The 24213-nt window shown below is 40.8% G+C and overlaps 1 protein-coding gene across 1 annotated transcript in view; it reads left to right on the forward strand.

The window, feature by feature from the left end:
- LOC120538539 (neuropeptide FF receptor 2-like) overlaps positions 1-23837 on the forward strand; it is a 41213-nt gene extending 17376 nt beyond the window's left edge. The window contains exons 3-4 of the mRNA XM_039767935.1: positions 13071-13170; positions 22937-23837. Coding sequence (XP_039623869.1) covers positions 13071-13170; positions 22937-23837 — 1001 coding nt within the window. The remainder of the gene's footprint in view (positions 1-13070; positions 13171-22936) is intronic.
- The last annotated feature ends 376 nt before the right edge of the window (positions 23838-24213 follow it).

The following is a 24213-nucleotide window of genomic DNA, read 5'->3' on the forward strand; positions in this document are numbered from 1 at the left end:
ATGCTGAAGGAACATCCATTCAGGCCTAGAAGTTGAAGGCTAAGTTGGAAGGTCTCGCTTAGTAGGATCTCCAGCTACCTAGGGAAGACATCAGATTTTATGACTACCGGGGCAAAAAATGGGACCTTTTAGTAGGAAACCTTTTTTTTTTAAAGAATTGACCTCTAACCAAGCCTCCCCTTGGGGGGTGGGGGTCGTGAGTTGAGTGAAAGAAGCAGCAAAGAAAATGGCTTTGGAAGGAAGGAAGCCAAGGAAAACGACGGAGGCAAACTTCACCTGGGTACGTACACTATATGTTGGGTGGCCACCCAGCAGAAAGGAATGGCAAAGTGATACATGAGAAGATGTGAATTTGGTGTATGGCCCAATGGTTCGCTGGTTAATCCTGTTGGTGAGTCAGACTCGCTCTCTATTCCTTGGGATAGCTTGAAATCAGCCATATCCATCTGATGACTATTTTCTTACATTATTTAGCAAGGAACTTTAAGAGAGGATACTCATCGTCATTTCATCCTAACTGTATTTAATCATTCCCCTTCTTTTTTGTACTATTTTGAATACTTGTGTCTCTTGGTGTTTGTATATCGCATTGGGGATAAGGTGTTTGGTGGAGAGGGAGGTTGTCCGAGGAAATGGGATCCCTGTCACCTTTTAATATGATGTGTAAATACTGCATTCTTGATCACAACACATTTTCAGATTTTATCAATTTCACTAACCATTATTGGCGGGAGCAGGAAGGTGGAAGTGTGATCTAGTACTGAATATTTTAATGCTAGTATATCTTTGGAACATCATCCACTTCCCTTACAAGTGGTGAAGTGCAGCTATCATAGCTTTTCTAAGTCGATTTGTTACAAATTTCATCCCTGAAATGAATGTCCGTCTAGGAGAAGTGGCACACTTAGTCATTTAGATGAGGCCTCACTAGTGCATTATAAAGGTTGAGCATAACCTCCTTGGATTTGTATTCCACAAACTGTTTTATATACCCTGACATTCTGTTTGCCCTTAATGGCTTCAGAACGCTGTCATGAAGTCGGTCCACTATGACTCCTAAATCATTCTCTCTTCTGACTGCCCATTGTGTATTCAAGCCTAACATTTTTACTTCCTGCATGTAATATTTTACATTTACTGACATTAAATTTCATCTGCCACCAATCTGCCCAAGCCTGTATGCTATCCAAGTCCTTCTGTAATGATATAACAGATTCCAAATTATATACTAATCCACCTATCTTGGTATCATCTGCAAACTTAACCAGCTTGTTCCTTATATTCCCCTCTAAATCATTTATATATATTAAAAATAGCAGCGGCCCTAGCACTGACCCTGTGGAACACCACTCTTAACATTGGCCATTCTCTCATTCTCTCATTCTCTCATTCCTGATCATGCAAGGCTTTGTTACTCCAAACATCCATCTCAACATCTTTATTTCTGAAGCTTCCAATTTCCTTTCATGCACCTTTTTAACTGCCCAGCTTCCTGAAACATACAACATTGCTAAATTGACTAATGATTCACTCTTGCACCAATTCTTCAGTCATATTACATTCCTGATACTTTTTCCAAGTTTTTCCAACCCGATTGCGTTTAGTTTATTTTTAGATCTAGTGTCCAAAACTTCCATTAAGATGCTTTAAACTGGAGCCGCCTGGGTTGGTGAAATCAAATACTGAATGACCACAGTATACCGAATCAAAGCAGGGATGCAATAGTCATTTACATTCTTATAGTAGCTTAACTTAGGTCAGAGTTGCACTGTACCCAACATTTAAGGGTGCAAGTCAGCAACCAGCCATATGTGGGGCACCAATCACAGAATCCACTTATATGTACACACATACATAAGCACAAAGCTAAGTTGCAGTTTCCAGTAAACTGTTTGAGGTAACTGACCCAAAGAGTTTTGGAATTTCAGTTTAGTTCCTACCCTGCTCTTAAAATGACCTCTCTGTATAACCCTGTAATTAAAAAAGAAGATTTATTGAATGGATTGATAACTAAGACACAAAATCAGATAATCACATAATTCAACATTAAATTCCTCAGGATATCATGCCTCAGAAGTAATATAAACTGGTTGCTCTTCAGTCACTTTTTAAAACTGCACACTGCACACAGGAACATGAAGGCCCTCGGACATGGAATTGTAGTTGTGCTTTTTAACAATTTTGTTTCTCACATTTTCAGACATTTCTTTACTTTTTTGTCTTTTCTCCATGGTGAGTGTGGGGCACACAGACACAAAGCACAAGTCAAATCACTTCTTCTTTTTCAACTGGTTGAATATATGACTTTTAAATTGTAATTTTGCACAAGGGATTTAGAATATTAATTACAACAGGATTAGCTGCTTGAAATCCAATTATTTCTTGTAACTTTTAAAAAGTTGGGCAATAATTTTGTGAATTCCCTTTGTGGGGATCTGTGTGAAATAAGATTAAATTTGACTTTTTTCCCCAAGATTGTTCATATCCTTCCAAAACGGATAAAAAAAATACACATGTTAACACCAATCATTTTGTAATGTATGGGGGACCGCTGGGTATCCTGCCCAGCTGGGATGTTCGGAAAGACTGGGAAGGGGACAATACCTCCCCTGGGCCACGAGAGGGCAGCCACCTTGGTCTGCATGTGGGCCACGGGATCAGAACTTGGAAGCTCATCCCTGTTGGGGCCCGTGGCCACTGCTGGGGGCACCCGGACGATTATGGAACCCTGGATGTGCTGCCGGAAGGAATTTCAGGGACACCTGGAGTGCTTCTGGGTTTTCATGTGGCACTTCCCCCACACCAGGAACTGCCACCGGAAGATCGACATGGAGCATCTGGAGCACATCTGGGTTATTATAAAAGGGGCCGCCTCCCTCCAGTAGACGAGCCAGAGTCGGGAGGAAGAAGACAGAGCTTGGGAGGAGAGGAGTAAAGGTGGCGGAAATTCTGAGAGACTGAAAGAAAGAAGGGACTGAGATTGGCTGATTTAAGCATCATGGTGCTGTATATTATATAGAAGGCAATAAATGTGAGTGTTTTTGGAACATTTGGTATCTGTCTGTCTGTGTCCGGGGGCTGTCTTAACACAAATGGCACACATTATCTGAAATAAATTGCAGTAGTGCCAGTATTTTTGGCCACAACTGTAGTTTGACCCTATTAGAGTTCCTCAGAGGCAGAGTTGGAGGTAACACATTTTAAAGTTATGTACATTATGTGGACCAGTTATATTTTTGAAGTGATTAATAACCTAATGCGATACTTATTTTATTGAAATAAAACTGCCTGCATTAGAAAGAAAAAGAAAGATATGTATTACTGTGTTACTACAGAAGCTTATTCTCACCACTTCAAAAAAAAAAAAAAAGACTGCATCATTTCTCAGAAGTATCGCCTTGCTGTCAAGGTAACATCACGCATGCACACACTCTGGCAGAGGAAGAGATTAAACGCTTGTGTAGAATGCAATCAAGTGACAACAATGTGCTTAGGGGTAAATATAATCCGCCCAGTTTGGGGTCACAGGCAGCCAATGCTTACTGTATGTGCATTAATGTGTAAGGTCAGGTGCTTAGGTAAATGGTGTGATGTTCCTTTGCTGGGCTCAGTTGCATACCCAAGAAGAAAAAAAAATGTGCTCTGTGCAGTCAGGTAGCAAAAATATATAAATAAAGTGTCAGTTTAGTTTTGTGTGTTGGTCTGAGTTGGCTCCACACTCCTTGAGACACTTGAAGGATCTGTCGATAATGAATCAGAGGACGAGTCACATCCAGTGAGGACACATAAGGCTGAGAAGGTGGTGTAAGTGTACGGGTGCCTTTACTTCAATAAAACAGTCAGGTGTTCAGATCTCCTTGTTGTAAAATAGTACAGTGTTCCAAAATGTAAATACAGTACATAATCCATTAAAAGGCAAGTGTTACTTAGTGGAGATTAAAATGAAATAAAGAAATAATAAATAATCCTTGAAAAGTGAGATTAAAATCCAGGGCAGAAAAAATATACTTCCATTAAAACCACGAGCCTCTGTGCCATTCTCTAAAACCGCCCACCAACAGGCGCAGACAGCCATTGAAAGCTGTTCAGGTCCCTGCTACCAGTCCCTCGCCATTTTGTAAGGTGCCATGCTGAGCTTTGCTCCTTGTTCCCACCAAGCCACAGACCATCTGGCTTCCTTATTTATGTATTATAGATAATATACCCAAAATAAAAGCTGAGTTCAAATGAGTGTTGGCAAAATAATAATAACACAATCTGGGTAATAATCATTACATCTTTCTTAGGCTACCTGGTTTCTTTTTGTCTTGATGTGTTGATTGGCCTCTGCGGTCCAGCATGGCCTTTGGATGGAGTGTCACAAATGGCGCTTTTCCACTGCATAGTACGGCACGACACGGTTCAGTTCAGCTCACTTTTGGGGGGTTTTCCACTGGTAACAGTACCTGGTACCTGGTCCTTTTTTTAGTACCACCTCAGCCGAGGTTCCAAGTGCGCCGAACCGTTACCAAAACGTGGCGTGTAAACTCTGCTGGTCACTGATTGGCCGGAGAAAATCGTCATTACTGCGTCACTGGCTATTCTTTTCTTTGAAGGTACACACACGCGGAAGTTTGTGTCCCGTCTCTCCATCGCTGGACGCAGTTTGTTGCATAAGTGGATGAATGTTTCTTCAGACATTCAAAAGTTCTCCAGCCACTGAGTGTTTGTAAAACCGGGAACAATCACATCCCACCACTCTGAAGCACGGTTAAATGTCCAAACAGATGGTCTGTTGCGGCGATTTTTTTGCAAAATGTGGAAGATCTGTAATATACAGAATCAGCATTTTAATGTTACACTGGCAGTTAAGTTCATTTTATACTTTGCAACAGTGATAAAAGTTAGCTAGTGATGTGCTTTTTTTAGATGCTTACCCTTGCGCGTCGTCGAGCTAAAGTGTTGTCGTTGTCTGCGTGTTGTTGTAAAAGTTCCACGGTGTCACGGCAGTAGAGGCGGCGCAACTGTAACGACACGTGAATAATCCCGCCCACTCTAAAGCGGTACTAAACTGCAGTCGAAACGCAAACCGAGCCGAACTGAGCCGAACCAAGGTGAGCTGTACTGAACCGTGCTGTGCCGTACTATGCAGTGGAAAAGCGCCTAAACAGAAAGCATGGCCTGTCTGAAAATGGCAACTGACAGAGAGATAGTGTGTGTGAGAGAGAGAGAGAGAGAGAGAGAGACTAAGCATTAATTTAAAGGAATTCTGAAGCTTCTTGTTACACCCTTCATCACAGCCTTTATTTTTAGCCCAACTCTGCTGCAGCCTGTTCATATCCTAGCCACCTGTATTCCTGCGCCTGTTTGGCCAGATTCAAAGGATATACAAATGGAGTTTGTAAGTCATAAACTGGCTTACTCTGGTCAGTTCTCCCCCTAACTAAAGGTCTTATTTGATTTGTTAAATTGTAAATGTCCTAAAGCAAGGGCTGGCTCATAAAGCTTCCCTGCATTTAATAATTAGATACTTAAACAATAACTTCAAACATTTACTGTATATCGTTAGAAATTAAAAATAGCAAAAAAAAAAAAGATCAACCTCTATGGTAGATATTATTCTCCATTACAGGTGTTTGCAATGATAATTCAGAAACAGAATACAGAATGAGATTGATGTGCCAACACTATGATAATGAGAAAAGATAAAAATTACTGAAAATATACCAAGAAACTGCCAGGATGTCACAAACACATTCATGGCCTGCGCATCCTGTAAATTCTTCTCAAACCTATTCTTTTGGTTAAATGACAGATAAAAAAGAAAAATCAATAAATGCTCAGATTTAAATTTAAATTGAACTTATTTCAACCGGCTTCAAAGTGCACCAAATCCATTCCCCTGATGAGTTGCTATTTTCTTGCCAGCAGAGGTCTCTACTGTGGCCCTGCACACCACATACGTAAGCCATTTCTTACACAAAAATCAAGATTTATAAAAACAAACTTTGCATGGAAATTGGCTTAAAGTTATGGAAAGTTCTGACCACTCATAAGTCCTATGCAGACATTTTTGGTGTTGGCACTTTAGTGACTCGAAAGAGCAGGACAATGAAATGAATAGTCAGTCAGTCATTTTCCAACCCGCCATATCCTCACACAGGGTCACTGGGGTCTGCTGGAGCCAATCCCAGCCAGCACAGGGTACAAGGTAGGAACAAATCCCGGGCAGGGCACACACACACACACACACAAAACACAATTTAGAATTGCCAATGCACCTGACCTGCATGTCTTTGGACTGTTGGAGGAAACCCATGAAGACATGGGGAGAACATGCAAACTCCACGCAGGGAGGACCTGGGAAGCGAACCCAGGTCTCCTTATTGCAAGGCAGCAGCGCTACCACTGTGCCACCATGCTGCCCACTACACAAAAATCAAAATTTATAAAAATAACTTTGCATTGAAATTGACTTAAAGTTATGGAAAGTTCTGACCATTCATAAGTCCTACGCAGACAGTTTTGGTGTTGGCACTTTAGTGATTCCAGTTGGCAGAACAATGAAGTGAATAGAAAATCTAATTTCTTTGTGTATTTCAATGATGTGTTTCTCATATTCTGATGTCCATCCATCTATTTCCTAAATCCAGTTGTTCCAAACCAGAAATGTGTAATGATAATAGGCTTCAATTCAAAACACAACTCCAAGAGGGCGGCTCTGGGACATCTAAATCTGCTTATAACTCAATCATCATCACAACAAATGACACAAATACCACTAACGACATTTAAATGATGGAAAACATTGTGTTTTTAAGTTTGTCTATACATTTTTGATATGGCAATATAATCACTTTATTATTTTAAGAAGTTAAAAAATGTACACATACATTAATATAGTTACTGATTTGAAAGGTGGAGCATTTTCTGTTATTTATTTTCTTCATGAGAGAGACAGATAGTTAGCCAGTAATCGTCCAACCCGCTATATCCTAACACAGGGTCACAGGGGTCTGCTGGTGCCAATCCCAGCCAGCACAGGGCACAAAGCAGGAACAAATCCCAGGCAGGATGCCAGAGACAGATATATTTTTGTTTTTAAATATTTACTCACAAGGATATGAGTGATGAGTGATGCAGTTTTGCTCAGACTGCCATGCCACTGTTTATACAAACAGGCATAAGCGCTGGGCACACATGCACTACTATTGCTCTTTCTGAATACTGAGGATCTATTTGGGGCACCTTTCAGACATGTAAAAGAGGAAAAAATTTAATTTAACATATTCAAGTTGAAATAGCCTCTTTCAAGCTAAAACTGAAACAGTGAGCTAACCTGTAATTGAAATTGTACAAAGTATTTCTCTATTCTGTTTAAAGGATTGGCGATATGCAAGTGAAAGTTGCTTTGGGCACTACAGATTATAGTATTTGTATTTTGTAAACCCACATATACAAGGCAGGAAAAAACCCTGTAATGAGTGCCAACTCACTGCAGGGTGAACAGACACACATTACTGTATACCTTAGCATCACCAGTTCCCCTAACATGCATTCCTTTGAACTATGGGAGGAAACCAGAGCAAACCCACGAAGACCACATGCAAACTCCATGCAGGGAGCACCCGGGACGTGACCCACATGACTCCATATTATGAGGCAGCAGTGCTACCACTGTGTCACGATGTGCCTAATTCTTTGATTAACACAATAACTGCTGGACCATTAATTACCAGGATGCTGCAGTATACTGTAGGTCTATGCATAGAAGATAAAGAATGAACTTCATCAAAACTCTTAAAAATGTATAGAAATGTATTAGAAAGAAATGGTTTTATTATCAACAATAATTCTGTCACAAATTCAAAGAAACTCTTAATTACTTTATTTACACCAGCAACATGACTAAAAGTCTGCATTTGAATGAGACTCCTAGAAGCATGGGACCTCATAGAGTGGAGGCTGAGAAGCTTATGTGCTGCAAATTGAATGCATTTCTTTGCACTTCCCATGCTTGTTGCACACACCACATTTAGTAGTTGTTTGTCCATGTAGTGTTGTCCTGATGGTCAGGACAAGTCAGGCACCTCGTAATTAAGAAGTGCTTTCAGGGCAGCTATCTGCATCAATACCAGAGCCTACAGGATCCACATAATCCAGCTGATTGTCAGTCAGGCACTATTATTATCATCAAAATATTCATCTTGCAACAAATTTAGTTGTTTCAAAACAGCAGCAGCTTTATACCTTTTTAGCAAAGCCATAGCTACAGACTATCCTTTAATAACAGTACAGTAATCCCTCGCTATATCGCGCTTCGACTTTCGCGGCTTCACTCTATCGCGGATTTTAAATGTAAGCACATCTAAATATATATCATGGATTTTTCGCTGGTTCGACGCTTTCTGAGGACAATGGGTCTTTTAATTTAGGTCACATGCTTCCTCAGTTTAATTGCCCAGTTGATTTCATACAAAGGACGCTATTGGCGGATGGCTTAGAAGCTGCCCAATCAGAGCATGTATTACATATTAACTAAAACTCCTCAATGATATAAGATATGCTTCCCGCGCGGTGCTTGTTTGCTTCTCTCTATCTTTCTCACTCTCTCTGCCTGACGGAGGGGGTGTGAGCAGAGGGGCTGTTTGCACAGAGGACACGGAGGCTCCTCTACAAAATGCCGCTTTATCGCGGTGCTTCTGTATACTTAAAAGCACGTATTGATTTTTTGATTGTTTGCTTTTCTTAGCTAGCGCTGTCAGACGGCGCTCTTTTGAAGATAAGATATGTTTGCATTCTTTTAATTGTGAGAAAGAACTGTCATCTCTGTCTTATGGAGCACAGTTTAAACGTTTGGCTAAAGGGTGTTATTTCATGTCTAGAAGGCTCTAATAATGTTAACAGGGTGGGAGAGTTTATAAGGGCTTAAAAGATATAAAAAAATTATACAAACATATGGTTTCTACTTCGCAGATTTTCACCTATCGTGGGGGGGTCTGGAATGCAACCCCCGCGATCGAGGAGGGATTACTGTATTTTCCATAAACTTGTTGTTACCAAAATAAAAATTTCTATGGCTATCCACTAGATGGCAACACTGTAGTAGGTAACTGAGATGTGGCAGCAAAGCTTGTCAACAAGTTGTCTGCGTCTATAGCAGCTGTTTGCTGAGGTACAAGTTCCCTCATATGTCACTTTTTGACAGGCTTGATAAGATAGGTTTTAACTCACACCTTGCGTTCAAAGTGTTAACATATTTATATTAACTTGGCCTTAAAAATTGAGGACAAAATATGCTTCGTTTGAGACTTGCTTTAGTAACACACTACCTCAATTTTTGGAGGAGCAGGGTCCCCTGGCCTCTCCTTAAACTCCACCAAATGTCTGTAATACTTCAAGTTTTCTGTATTCTCCAATGGTTGGGAAGTAAACATAGCCAAATGTATATGGTGGTTAGGTCATGAATATTCAAAAAGGGATTTTTTGTCATATATGGTTACTGCTGGGCAGTGACGAGGAGTGGCTAAGAGTGCAGTTTTAAATGCATTTAAAATTTAAAAAGACACTTTGTGTAGGACCTGGCTGACATACGATTTTATAAAATCAAGTTTTTTTTGCTTGCATTTGATGTTTTTGTCTTTCTAGCATAAGCAACATTTTAATATGGAATCTAAGCAAGGTTTTTATACCCGAGGCCCTAGGTGGCTGCTGGTTTACGAGGTAGTCTGAGTTATTGTGAGAGCAATTCTGAACTCACTGAACATGTTTAACATTTAATGTTTTAGTGGCAGATCATTTATGAAAAAACTGGCAGGAGTTCAAATGCTGTTAACTAAAACTGATTTACTACACAGTTACTACAGTCTATGTTTGATGAGAAGGAGAACAGAATGGAGAATGAAACTGACCTGCAGTTCTTTTTTAGGACACATTATCACTGTCCATTTCTCACTGGTAGAGAAAGCTATTTAGAGGCCATAAAAGAGACAATCTGTCAACAATGATATGAATTAAAAAAATAAGAAACGAATAAAGAGAATAAAGAGAGTCCTGTATGCTTTAAGCTAGGACAGCAGCAGTGCATCGATTCATTCTTTTCCTGCACCTGCGAGTCAGAGAGGTCAGCCAATCAGTCTAGTAATGATCCTTGTGTCAGGTGAATTTTTATCGATGAGATAAACAGCACAGCACAGTTATCACCAGTAGAGTAGGTACACACAAATAAGTTAGAGAGCAATTGAAAATGAAAAAAAAAAGGGAATGTTGCCAGGGGTAACTTAAAGTGTTAATGGTGTTCAACAAAAGGAAAGAGCTCAACAGAATGGACAGACTTCACTGAGAATCACACCAGTAGAAGGTGGGTGTTTAGAGGATCCTGGGGGGCCTCACAAGCTGGAATCAAGCCTCATGTCTGTAAATCGCTTAAAGAGGTGAGATGGTTTAAACCTCACAGAATGAAAACAGAGGGGAGGTGATTCATTTATATAAAGGTGTGATTCAGAATCAGTGGTTGGCCTCTGTAGGTTGATACAGCTACAGTATGGTTTAGGTAATGCCTTGACTGGTTTTTGAGTCGGCTAATGGACTTTACTTCACACTTAACACATGTCTTTGGGTTGTTGGAGTAAAATTGGCAAACTTGTTGAGTCACAAAGAAAAATGTTTTTCTGAAAAGCATGGCTGATGTCTGAAAGAGCCTGTGGGTGTGGTAGGCTGGAATGAGCCTCACATCACAAATTTCTTAGAAAAGTGAGTTGGTCACTCAGGCTCCCACTTACACACGTCTTCACACACATGTCCAGTGCCAGTCAAAGTCCATATGGAGCCATAGGTGGTGTCTGGAGTGCATCTCCAGAGTTTAAAAAAATGGAGCCCCTCGCTATCCATAGCATGGACCAAGGTAGGGGTGGGGCAGAAAAGTCCCAAGTACAGTTCCAGACTTTCAGTTCAGGACTGAGATATGCATATACTGTGCCCCAAGGTTTCGAAGTATGATTTGATGAATTGGGAATACTTGGTTTCTGAAGCATGTGCCCCTTAACTTTTATAAACAATGTCCCTTGGATGATGGTGTCCTAGGTATCCTTAAGTCCTATGGGGTGTTGGAGGAAAACCAGAATACCTGGAGAACAACCCACAGTATACATAGGAATATCTTCAAATTCCACATTCAATAGACCAGGACTTGAATGAAGACCCCTGGATCTGTGAAGCAGCAGCACTAACCACTGTGTCTTTGTAACTAAAAATATTTTGAATTCATATTCAAGCTTAATTCCTCCCAAAACATTTCTGATTCATAGTTGCCAGTCTTTCTGCGGTAGTTGCACATTCACAATGAGAATAGCACAGGCATTTACTTGAATAAATTTGTATAGATATTCGCAGGCATTTGCTGGCCTGCTGCCATGCTCTAATGTGAGCAGCCTTGAGTTTTTTTGTTATTTATCCATCCACTCATTTTCAGAAATTGCTTAACCAGTTCATAGTCAAGAAAAGTAACTTCTGGCAGTAACGGATGTCAGGAATGAACCATTACCAGGATGAGACATCATTCATTCACAGCAAAGCAATTGACCTGAGTGTCTTTGAGCTGTAGGAGGAATTAAGAAGAAACTGACAAGAATGCAGGGACATCCAAAGTTGAACACAGGCTTGTTCATAGAGAGACCTCAATACTAGCCTCTGCATTATCCTTGCTGCATTTAATCTTTCATGCTTTCATTTTCAGATATCACTCATTCCAGATATTAATATCTTCAGTCTATATGGAAAACAGTGCATGTGAGGGAGGAGCACCCACCACACCGAACATCAGATAGTCAAAAGGACATATTCCCAACAAGAAAACTAACCAATCTTTGGGCCATGTGGTTGAATGAGCACAGGAATAACATGTATACTGCTCCTTGACCAAACATGAGACAGCAACATCCCTGCCATAGCTTTCAATGAGTTTCTTGGAGATAATTTATGTGTCATCAGATGCAGGGATGGACTCATTCACAGACTGGATGTGACTCCATCACAGTGAACATGTACACACTGTCAGAGATGGCTGGGGTGGCAACCCGGCCGGGATGCCCAGGAGGACCAGAGAAGGGCTTGCGCCTTTGCCAGACCATGTGGGGGCGACCACTCTGGTACCTTTGGAGGGCACGGGTACTGAGCTTTGAAGCTCCACCCTGTAGGGGCCCATGGTCACCGCCAGGGGGCGCCCCTTTGCCTTTGGAACTTTGGACCTCAGCACTTCCGCCACACTCAGAAGTGCTGGAAGGAAGAAGAGCAGGGACACCTGGAGTGCTTCCGGGGATGCAGCTGGCACTTCTGCCACACTGGGGCGTGTCGGTGGAAGATTGCCGGGAAACACCTGGAGCACATCCGGGTGATTATAAAAGGGGCCGCCTCCCTTCATTCAAGGCTGGAGTCGGGTGGAAGAGGACAGAGCTCGGAGGAGAGGAGAGGAGTGGAGGTGGACCTGAGAAGAGAAAGGCATTGTGTGAAGGCCAGGACTTAAGGGGTGTTTGGTGCTGTGGCACTGGGTTGTACACTTTACTAGACTGTAAATATTGTAAATAAACGTGTGTGCGGTGAAACCATCATGTCTACCTGTCTGTGTCTGGGCTGTACCCCACAACACACATTCATTCATCCATTCTTTAATCCATTTTATATCTGGATCTGGATGATCAGGTGGGGTGTGTTTGTCTTGGCAGAAGTGAATGTAAACTGAGAAGAATCCTGGGGCAGGACACCAGACCACGGGCACACACTCATTCATACCGGGCCAAATTAGACTTACCAGTTAAAACAACATGCACGTCTTACAGAGAAAAGAGATGCAGACATGGAGGGCATAGCCAGACCCCCTAACAGAGCAAGGTAGGATTTGTACTTGTGTCCAGAAGCTATCAAGCAGCACCTTCCATCTGTGTTTACATGACAATTAGCTGATCATTGCAGATCAATTCCCCTGAAGTGACATCTCAAGTCATTAAAAAGGAATAAAAACATGGAAGAGCAAGTTGGGTAACCTTTATTTAGACAAACAGGACAACATTATAGACTTGTGTGATTTTCTTTTGCAGGGTGGCCATTTAGCAATGCTGTGTGCAAGATGAGTGGCCTGGTTCAAGGAATGTCAGTCTCTGCCTCCGTCTTTACTCTGGTGGCCATTGCTGTCGACAGGTAAGAGCTGATTGATCTATTTTTCATAAGATGAGGTGAAGCAGCCCGGTTTTCAGCCGATGTAACTCAATAGCTTTTGTCTTCTGGTGAGCTTAGTGGGAAGGCTTTTACACATTCAAAAGTCCCACAGGCCACCGTCTTTATTTTCATCGAGCGCAGACTAAAAGCAGACTGCTGTCTTCCAGCATTTAGAGCTACAAAGGCAGATGAGGCAGCTGGAGTTCCAAATACACTTTTTAACTGACAGAACTTTTTTTTCATAAAAGCAGAATTCATATGAAAATAATTAATCATTCATGTTTAACAACCTGAGTCACTGTTGACAAAGGGTGATAAGTACAGTCAAACTGATTTTGGCCTTTTTCTGCTTTCGGTGGCACAGATGTAATAATTAGTCTTCCTCTCCCATGTGAGTTAGTTGGAAGGAAGACTTTGATCATGCACACCCTGCTGGTCTTGAATATTGATAGTCCTTTGTAGATTTAGGATGCCAGGAGTCTTCTTATCCATTATTGTCACTTACACAGCTCTGCCCACTCCACTTGCTAGAGTTGTCTTCTTATTTAGCCAGCCTTGTTAAACAAAGCTTCTCATCTTCACTGCTGGAGCACCCCTGTGGCTGCAGGTTTTTATTGTAACCAGCTTTACTATCATTCAGTGCAGTTGTGGACTGATTTCTAGCATGTTCTGTACCTTCATAAACATTTTGTATGTCGTTATTTGTAAGCTAAACAAAGCAAATGTGATATTCGATGGTGTTTCAGGAGGTACAGTTGTGCTTGAAAGTTTGTGAACCCTTTAGAATTTTCTATATTTCTGCATAAATATGACCTAAAACATCATCAGATTTTCACTCAATTCCTAAAAATAGATAAAGAGAAACCAGTTAAACAAATGAGACAAAAATATTATACTTGGCCATTTATTTATTGAGGAAAATGATAGTGAGTGGCAAAAGTATGTGAACCTTTGCTTTCAGTATCTGGTGTAACCCCCCTTTGCAGAAATAACTGCAACTAAACGTTTCTGGTAACTTTTGATCATTCCTACACACCGGCTTGGAGGAATTTTAGCCAATTCTTCCGTACAGAACAGCTTCACATCTGGGATGTTGGTGGTTTTCCTCACATTAACTGCTCGCTTCAGGTCCTTCCACAACATCTCGATTGGATTAAGGTCAGGATTTTGACTAGGCCATTTCAAAACATTAACTTTATTCTTCTTTAACAATTCTTTGGTAGATCGACTTGTGTCCTTAGGGTCGTTGTCTTGCTGTATGACCCCCCTTCTCTTGAGATTCAGTTCATGGACAGATGATCTGTTATTTTCCTTTAGAATTCTCTGATATAATTCAGAATTCATTATTCCATCAATGAAGGCAAGCCATCCTGGCCCAGATGCAGCAAAACAGGCCCAACCCATGATACTCCCACCACCATGTTTCACAGATGGGATAAGGTTCTTATGCTGGAATGCAGTGTTTTCCTTTCTCCAAACATAATGCTTTTCATTTAAACCAAAAAGCTCTATTTTGGTCTCATCCGTCCACAAAACATTCTTCCAATAGCCTTCTGGTTTGTCCACGTGATCTTTAGCAAACTGCAGACGAGCAGCAATGTTTTTTTTGGAGAGCAGTGGCTTTCTCCTTGCAACCCTGCCATGCACACCATTGTTGTAGTGTTCACCTGATGGTGGACTCATGAACATGAACATTAGCCAATGTGAGAGATACCTTCAGCTGCTTAGAAGTTACCCTGGGGTCTTTTGTGACCTCGCCTACTATTATACGCCTTGCTCTTGGAGTGATCTTTGTTGGTCGACCACTCCTGGGGAGGGTAACAATGGTCTTGAATTTCCTCCATTTGCACTCAATCAGTCTGACTGTGGATTGGTGGAGTCCAAACTCTTTAGAGATGGTTTTGTAACCTTTTCCAGCCTGATGAGCATCAAAAACTCTCTTTCTGACTTTGATAGATCCTGTTCTTTAAATAACACAGGGTGCCCACTCACACCTGATTGTCATCCCATTGATTGAAAACACCTGACACCTGACCCTCAAACTAACTGCTAATCCTAGAGGTTCACATACTTTTGCCACTCACAAATATGTAATATTCGATCATTTTCCTCAATAAATAAATGACCAAGTATAATATTTTTGTCTCATTTGTTTAACTGGTTTCTCTTTATCTACTTTTAGGACTTGAGTGAAAATTTGATGATGTTTCAGGTCATATTTATGCAGAAACATAGAAAATTCTAAAGGGTTCACAAACTTTCAAGCACATGTATGTTTCACTTCATTGATGAGAACAGCAGCACTTTGGTGTTTACCTAACCAACCCCCCTCATGTCTTTAGGACTGACTCAGGATGTGAAATTTATGGTGAGGGGATGGGCCATGTATCAAACCAACTTGGCATGGGTGGCTGTGTTTGGACTTACAGTACATGAGCCTATAAGCCATCCACTGCAGGAAGGCCATAAGCTGACTAAACAAAGCAACTGAGGGATGAGTCATACCTGTGCACTTTCATTGGTTAACTGGTCAAGAAGGGACAGGAAAATTAATTCTGTTGGTCTGAAGCATGGCTGTTAATGATTGGCTTTGAATTTGAGGCCATTCTGTACCACGATGCTTCATTGGCCCATGTTTTATGCTAATAATGGTAGAATTTTTATCACCTTACCTATATGTCTCACCATCTGGCCATAAAAAGAATACAGGGATTCCCCGCTATATCGCGGTTCAGCTATCGTGCCCCCACTACATCATGGATTTATTAATACTATTATTGTTGCTAGGGGACTCTGCCCCCTGTTCGCTTCGCTCTCCCACCCTCAGGTTTGGTTTGCCGGATAAACAATTTAAAGAGATTGTTATTTTCTTGGGAATTGTTAGATATGCATTATTTTCATTTTTATTTTTAAACTTTTGTAAAAACAATATTTTTCCTTTATTTCCTGCCATGGGCGTGGTTAAATCTCTTTCTCGCGGCACTTATAACGCTGCTCGCGTGTCTGAACGGACACTAAAGAGATGCAATCGGTTCAGCTGGTGTCTTGCTGCTGCTGCTGGCCAGCTGTGTGTTGTGCTTGTTGCACTTTGCGTCAATCACTTAAAAGCGTGTACAGCTGTGATTGGGGGACTGAACACAAGCTAAGAAGAACTGGACAGATCAGCTACTGGCTTTGTGCTGCTTCTGCCAAGACGCCTGTACTGTTTGTCACTCTGCACGTTCTGAAGGAGGAGGAGGACGTCGGGGGGGAGGTGTGTGAGGGCTGAACGCACGCTAAGGAGAAGTACTCGGATCATCTGCTGGCTTTCTGCAGCTGCTGCTGGCAAGCTGCGTGTTCTGCTTGTCGTTGTTTTAAGAGCTGGGAGCACCTGAAGTTTGTCTGCCAAAAGCATTCCAACAGCTGCTAGGTTAGATGTCAGTGAACTTGTTTTAAATTGCTTGTAAGTAGGGCGTGATGTGCAAAAGTCACCATCTCACGGGTTTTGCTTCCTAAGGTTGTAATGTCTAGTCTTGCGTGTCATCAAAGTGTCTATCTGAGATGATCTGGTCTTGATCGCTTCGCTCAAACGCCCCCCCTCAACCCCGGAGGCATGCTACTTTGCATTGTGATGTGTTGGGGTGAATGCACACTAAGGAGAAGTGGACTTTGTGCTGCTTCTGCCAAGATGCTTGTTCTGCTTGTCGCTCTGCGTGGCAATCATTTAAAAGCCTGTACAGCAGCTGTTCTTCTGTCTCACAGCCTTGTCTTGCGTAACGTTAAAATGTTTTATAATAGAGAGATGTTACTCATATTCTTAGCCCGACATCCACATATCATATGTGTTCACAAAGTGTGTTTTAATAAGTTTACATGTGTTTAAAGCATTTAGGATGGGTATTTTAAGGCTTAAACTATAAAAAAAATGTTTATTTATAAGGTCTTTCTATATCGCGGATTTTCACCTATTGCTGATGGGTCTGGAACGTAACTTCCGTGATAGGCGGGGGATCACTGTACGATGATGAAAACAGCTCTATATCAGGAGCAATACTGAGACAGGCATGTGGCCTGTTTCAATACTCCATTCAAAGGCTGTGTGGTAGCAAAGCAAGCTAGACTGAAGATAAGCCAAGAGCCGCTGATCGACTCAAATTGCACTGCTGCTTAGGCTGTAAGGGTATGGTTTGCCAATATTCACATAGTATTCAGCTTCCTTAGTATTTTTCGGGCATTTTTATCATTAATACATAATTAAATGTGTAACTTAACTCCTGCCAGTTTCTTTACTATGTCTAATTGCCTGAGCTTGCAGATATAAAAGGGAAGGGGAGGTGAAAGTGCCATAAAGTACCTGATCACAGAGTAGTAAGCGTATGGGATTTTAGATATTTTATTAAAGTCTTGCGACAGTAGATGGCGCTATGCCAACGCTTAACCTGACACAGACAGATGCACAAGCTGTTTTTTATTTTCTTTCCGCTCATGGAGAACTTAAGCCCCATTCTCATGAGCCCACAACACAGTCCCAAACACAAACACAATCCCAATACTTTACTTGTGAACAGTTAGTCATATGAAATAACAGAAAGTAGTGCTCACTGGATAATGTAACTTCATGCCAAGCAGGCAGTGTGTCATAGTGATTAAGGCATTGGACTTCATACGCTAAGCTGGTGGGCTGAAATCCTACTGCTGACACTGTGTGTCCATGAGCCTATCACTTCTCCTGCCTATGCTCCAATTGGAAAGGCAAAAGCAAAGTAACCAATTGTATCTCAGATATTATAAGCCATGTTCGATAAAGGAATAAGCCAAATATTAAGAAGAGGGAACATCGTTAAGAAAGATGAGTGAAATTGAAAAGGTGAGGCAGTTACAATTTATGTGAAAAAGAAACAGAATTTATGCCTTCTTCAAATAGGTAATGAGGCACATCTTAATGGAGATATTTATATCTGAAACTTCTCACTGCAGACAGTAGCATCAATCTGCATCTTTTTATAATATTAAAGAAGCAAGTTTAGCAGGAGAAATTAAAGTCATAGGGGGCTTAAATTACTCAAATATTAAGAAGAATGGCCATACAAGTAACAGCTGTATACAGCAGGCAAAGCAAATAACTACAACGTGAACCAATAAGCTTATGAGAACAATATTTTAAAAGGATACTAGGAAAGCTAAAAGGCAAGTGGGTAGAAATTTTGCAAATAAAGGCAAAAGATGACCCAAAGAGATTAATTTCATATTTTTGTAATAGAAGGAGAGTCAAGAAAAAGGCGAAGAGCATCAGAAACACTAAAGATGAACTAAAATATGCAGAGAGTACTCTAAATTTGCATTTTTCGAAAGGTTTCATATGTGGAGAAATTGATAACCTTCTAGCAGTAACAGGAGATACTCGCTGATTTGGAAATTGTAGAGTGAACAGTGCTGTGGAGATTAAATTCTTTAACAAAGAAATCACTGGGACCAGATAATAATTGTTCTAGAGTGCTTAAGGAGGATAAGTGCCAACCCCATACAACTTGAAATTTGATTAAATTGGGATGAGAATGTTATGTTAATAAATGTCTACCAAATTGTAAAGAAGTCGTAGACAGTTCCTCATAAAGTGAAACTGATTTTTGTTCAATTTAAGTAAAATAGGACATTTTTCTCTACTATTTAATATCAGCAGGTTAGGTTCCACCAGTTTAGTAAAATATAACAACATGCTAACAGTAAAGTGTAAGATACCACAACAGATTGCTCAGTATGCTGTGATATCCTATCAGGAATTACTTCAAACAGTTCTGTTAAAGGTTTAACAATCAGCTACGTTTTTGACTTGAAAATTCTAGTGGGGCCTTAGCAGAATTTTCTTTAATTTATGCAGTACATTTTGTGTGGGTAATTTTTGCACAAACCTTACAAGGTTTATCTTCTCACAGAGAACTGCAGACACATGGAATAAGTTAGCAAGTGGTGTGGTAGAGAGTAGGACTTTAGAGATGTTCAAAACTTGACTTGATATTATTTTGGAGGAATAAAGTGGATAGAATTAAAAAGCTTTGCTGGGCTGAATGGCCTGTTGTTGTGAAATAATATTGTAATGTCACCCTGTGAATGAGGTGCCTGACAACATCACTCACAAAGAGGATCTTGACATGGATACCTTTTGGATAGGCTGCGCTGAGAGAAATGTGTAGGATAAGCACTTTTGAGTTACATGTTTAGTCATTTTTTGATTCTATGTGTCCTCTTCTAATCATTCTTCTCCTGTGCATTTGTATTAATAATGGTTGTTATCATTATTCTGAGAGTGGACAGATGCTGGGTTACTTACCCGTTATCCACCAGATGAAGCTTAAAGGCAAAGAGTTCTTACAGTTCTATGTAGTTCATGGTTTGGGTGGACTCATACCCTCTTACCACTTTGATTCTGAGTGATCATCTCCTGCTTTGGTTGCAGCATTTCTCCACTAAAACAAGGGAAGGGGTCTATCAGGATGACAGATGTACCTGACTAAAGGATAACAATCTGGCTATGAACTTCAACCAGGCAACATGTTAAGTATTATGGTGTTACATCCATAGACATAATAGCCAAAGTAAATAAAATTTAACAACACAATATGAATTATATGGCACCATCACAACATTACATACAGCAGTCGTAAAATACTAATCCTGTATATTACAAAAAAATACAAATAAGTAAAACAACATTCAATGGCCTTTTCAGCCGATGTAGGTAAATCTAATTATGCTTTTATACAAGACTAGCTGTGTTACCTAACGTCAACAGTGTGCCTCAGTTATATGCTGTAGTTATTTGAATGTAGCAGAACTTTATGGAACTAATGAAGTACTTTTTTATGTACAATATTTGTAGTTTATTTACGGGAGCTAATATTATTACTGTAGTTCATTTCTGCCATAGATCAATTCCTGCTTTTCTTAGTGACAGACTTTGGCTTCTGTTAATGACCAGTGAGAATTACAGTTTTACAGAACACTGTATTCTTTTGAATTCAAATAAGTATTTGTGCCCACCTGCCTTGCACCCTATGGTTTCTGGGATCAGTTCCAACTCTGCTCAGGATAAAGCAGGTTTAGAAAATGGGTGACCAGATGCATTATCATTATTATTATTACTATTATCATATGTTAACGATGTTCATTTGTTTACATCTTTTTTTTGCCATAGCCATAGACAGACAATGAATTTAGAACACTGAATCGTGTTTTACATTAACTTATTACAAAAAGCAATGGTGTGTACAGACTGCACATTTAGGCAGCCTATGAAATAAACTAAATGTTTGAAATGCCTCAAACGCATACACACCATGCTTAAATGCACCCCACTCCAAACCTCATCGAGACATGAGGCCAGGAATTGGATTACACACTTTTGAGAATGGAATTACATGTAAAAAAGTTATAAATCTGTTTTAATGGAAATTATCTGTAAATACCAACAAACAGATTTTTTTTGTGTTATGAGGAGAATAATATGTGTCATGATATTTGCAGTACATGTGAGTCGGAGTAATGATCACACCTAGATGCTGCTCAGCCACACAAGCTTCATAATATTCAAATATTTTTTACAGGTCTGTTACAGTCAAGTCAGTAAATGTGTTTATATATATATATATATATATATATATATATATATATATATATATATATATATATATATATATATATATAGTGTGTGGAAAGACAGCCCCCGGTGCACAAACAGACAGACACCAAATGTCCAAAATACACACTATTTATTGTTTTCTTCTTTATACACAACACCTCACAATGACCTTCCAGCCAACCTCTGTCCCTTCTATCCTTTACTCTTCCAATACTTCAGCCGCCTCTACTCCTCTCCTCTCAAGTTCCATCTTCTCCCTCCCGACTCATACCATGGAGTGAGGTGGCTCCTTTTATCATGTCCCGGATGTCCCAGGTGCTCCGTGACGATCTTCCGGTGGCACTTCCGCATGAGCACCCAGAAACACTCCGGGCATTTTTGGAATCGCCTCTGACAGCAGACCCGCTTGTGGCGGAGGTGCTGCATTCCAAGGCTCCCTAATCGTCCGGGCACCCCCTGGTGGTGGCCATGGCCCCCAACGGTGTTGAGTTTCTATGCTCTGGTTCCGTGACTCCCATACAGACCAGGGCGGCAGGATCCCCAGCCGCCCGCCACAAGTGTGTGAAACAAATATCAACATATGTTGTATGTATTGTTGCAACCAGGGAAAGAAAACACAGGCAAAGTGAATAAAGGTTATTGAATATTTATTAACAACAGTGTGTATGTTTCGGTATAAACATTCCTGTATACTGCGTTTGAGACAGAAATCTCACAATATAGTATATGTGTTTCAGTAGTTTTACTATAAATTTGATTACACAGTATAAGATGTTGGGAGCATACACTGTTGCAGAGCTTTGTCGCACCCACCACACAATGAACCACCTCAGGATCCCAAATTAGGACCCGAGTGCAGCCTTGCAATGGATGACACCTCAGCACCACACTATTTCAGATGGGATGGAACAGTGTGAGGATTTATACAGTGGCTGCAATGCCAATCCTAGCACCAACTCCCGAATTTTCCCTGCAAGTTGGAGGACCTCCTTTCAGGGCTTCCTGCAGGCTAACGTCATATCCAGGATGAAGCAATTGTAGGTTAAGGGCCTTACTGAAAGGCCCAACGGAATGGAATCACTTCTGGCATTTACAGGAGTCGAACTGGCAAAGTTCCGATTGCAGGTGTAGATGTCTAGCTTCAGAGAGTACCACTCCATCCAGCATTTCAGTATTTGGTGTATGTACTGTGTATATAAATAAAATGGCACACTCTAGAAAAGAAATTATATCATGTACTATATGTACTGTCAGTGTAGGTGCTAATATTTTTGATACCCTAGATGAAGGTGTAAATATGGGGTCCACACATGCAGTTTAAGTCATAATAAATCAAAGGAGAGGACTGCATTCCCCCTTGGTGTCATACTCGTCCAATAGGTGTTGCCTATGTCAGCTAATGGGTTGCCCGGCACTGTGTACAGTGTCCATTCCTTTCTCTCTTCTGAGCTGTGCTACCATGGTCAGTCATAGCCTATTGTCCTTGATGCGAGGAATCCAACTCCTCCTGTATTTCACTCTCCCTCCTGAGAGCTGGACTCAGGGTGTATAGCGTACCTCGAGTGTGTTACCACATCTTACTTCAACTTCATTGAACCGTCCTTCTTCCACTTCAGAGTTCACATCACATATAATCCTGTCAGTTTTCTGTTGTCACAACACTCGTCACTCGTCCGTCCACGCTATTGGCGTGTGGCGTTGTTTTACTGGCGATGTTCAAATGACACTAACACTTGTCTGTGATGAGCAGAAAAAAAGAAAACTAGTTCACTCAATACTGCATAAATATTGACATATAAAAAACATAGGTTGGCTAATTTTATTTTTTCTTTAACATTACCAAGTTTAAACCAAATCACTCAAAGCATTTTTGAGATTTTAGGGCATTTAGCTTTTCTGTTCTATGGGGTTTGCCCCTAAATATTGACATATCGGAATGTCTTTTCTTAGTAGATGCCTAGTGCTCTAGTTGTACAATCCTGCCAAATAAAGTTTTTGTCATTAAGTGATTGAGTGTGGAGTCAATAAGTTATTCAAGTATACTTTATATTATGTGTATAGAAAAAACAGTAATGTTCTTATAAATGAATGTCTGAGACCTCCTGTTTTCTTTTCTTTTCCTTTTCAATTTAGATTTCGTTGCATTGTGTACCCATTCAAACCTAAGCTGACTTTACCAGAAGCAGTCATCACGATTGTAATCATTTGGGTGCTGGCGGTGGCTATCATGTGTCCCTCTGCAGTTATGCTCATGGTGAGCCAGATGGAGGACCACTATATCATTTACGACAGCGACTACAACCAGACCTTCCCGATGTACTCCTGCTATGAAGACTGGCCCGATACAGAAATGCGTAAAATCTACACTACTGTCCTATTTGCACATATCTATCTGGCACCCCTGACTCTGATCACACTTATGTACAGCCGGATTGGGGTCAAACTGTACTCTTCATCTATGCCTGTGAGTGAGCACACAGCTGTGAATAGCAGTCATCCTGAAGGAAGGAATGTGGTCTCCAGGAAGAAGATAAAGATTATCAAGATGCTGATTGTTGTGGCGCTTCTCTTCATGGTCTCCTGGCTACCCTTGTGGACACTTATGCTGCTCACAGATTATGCCAACTTGAGCACTGACCAGCTTAATCTGATGACCAGTTATATCTTCCCTTTTGCCCACTGGCTAGCATTTTCCAACAGCAGCATTAATCCTATCATCTACGGTTACTTCAATGAAAATTTCAAAAGGGGGTTCCAAGCTGCCTTCAAATTTCAGTGCTGCTATGAAGAGATGGACCACCAAGAGACCTACGGTGAGAAGAGTAGGGTCAGCACCGGGAATGTGGGCAGTTTTGGGGTAAGGAATAAAGTCTACACAGATGGGGACTCCTCCAATAGCACCATTCAGAAGAAAGATAAAAGGAACATCTCAGGAGACAGAGCTGTATTGACAAACAGGCATGGGCTCAACATTGAGGACATTGACCACATTGAGCCGCTGGCCACTGGGGTCTGCCAGGCTTGGGAAGTGTAGATGTGTTACTGAACTCACAAGAGGTTGAGGGCAATATTGTTTGTCCAGGGATTAGTAGGCATGGAATTACAAATCTAAGAACTTCATTAAAGACAATCAGCAATGTTATTGTTGAAAAGAGTGCAGCTATGATAGAGAGAGAGAGAGAGAGTCAGATGAGGGACTGCAAAGAATGGAATAAAGTCACCTAGAATGGTATCCGCTGTCTTCTACTGCAGTTTAGACACAGAGACATCAGCGGGTGAACAGTAAAGAGAATCATGTGTTCCATAATAGATGTTGGTCAGGGTGGGATGGATCAGGTTGTCAAAATGAGTAACATTTCCACACAAATGAACACCATGGGCTTTAGCTGCCAAGCTATTTCATACTTCTT

Source organism: Polypterus senegalus, chromosome 11 (genome assembly GCF_016835505.1).
Source record: "Polypterus senegalus isolate Bchr_013 chromosome 11, ASM1683550v1, whole genome shotgun sequence".
Taxonomy (NCBI): Eukaryota; Metazoa; Chordata; class Cladistia; order Polypteriformes; family Polypteridae; genus Polypterus; species Polypterus senegalus.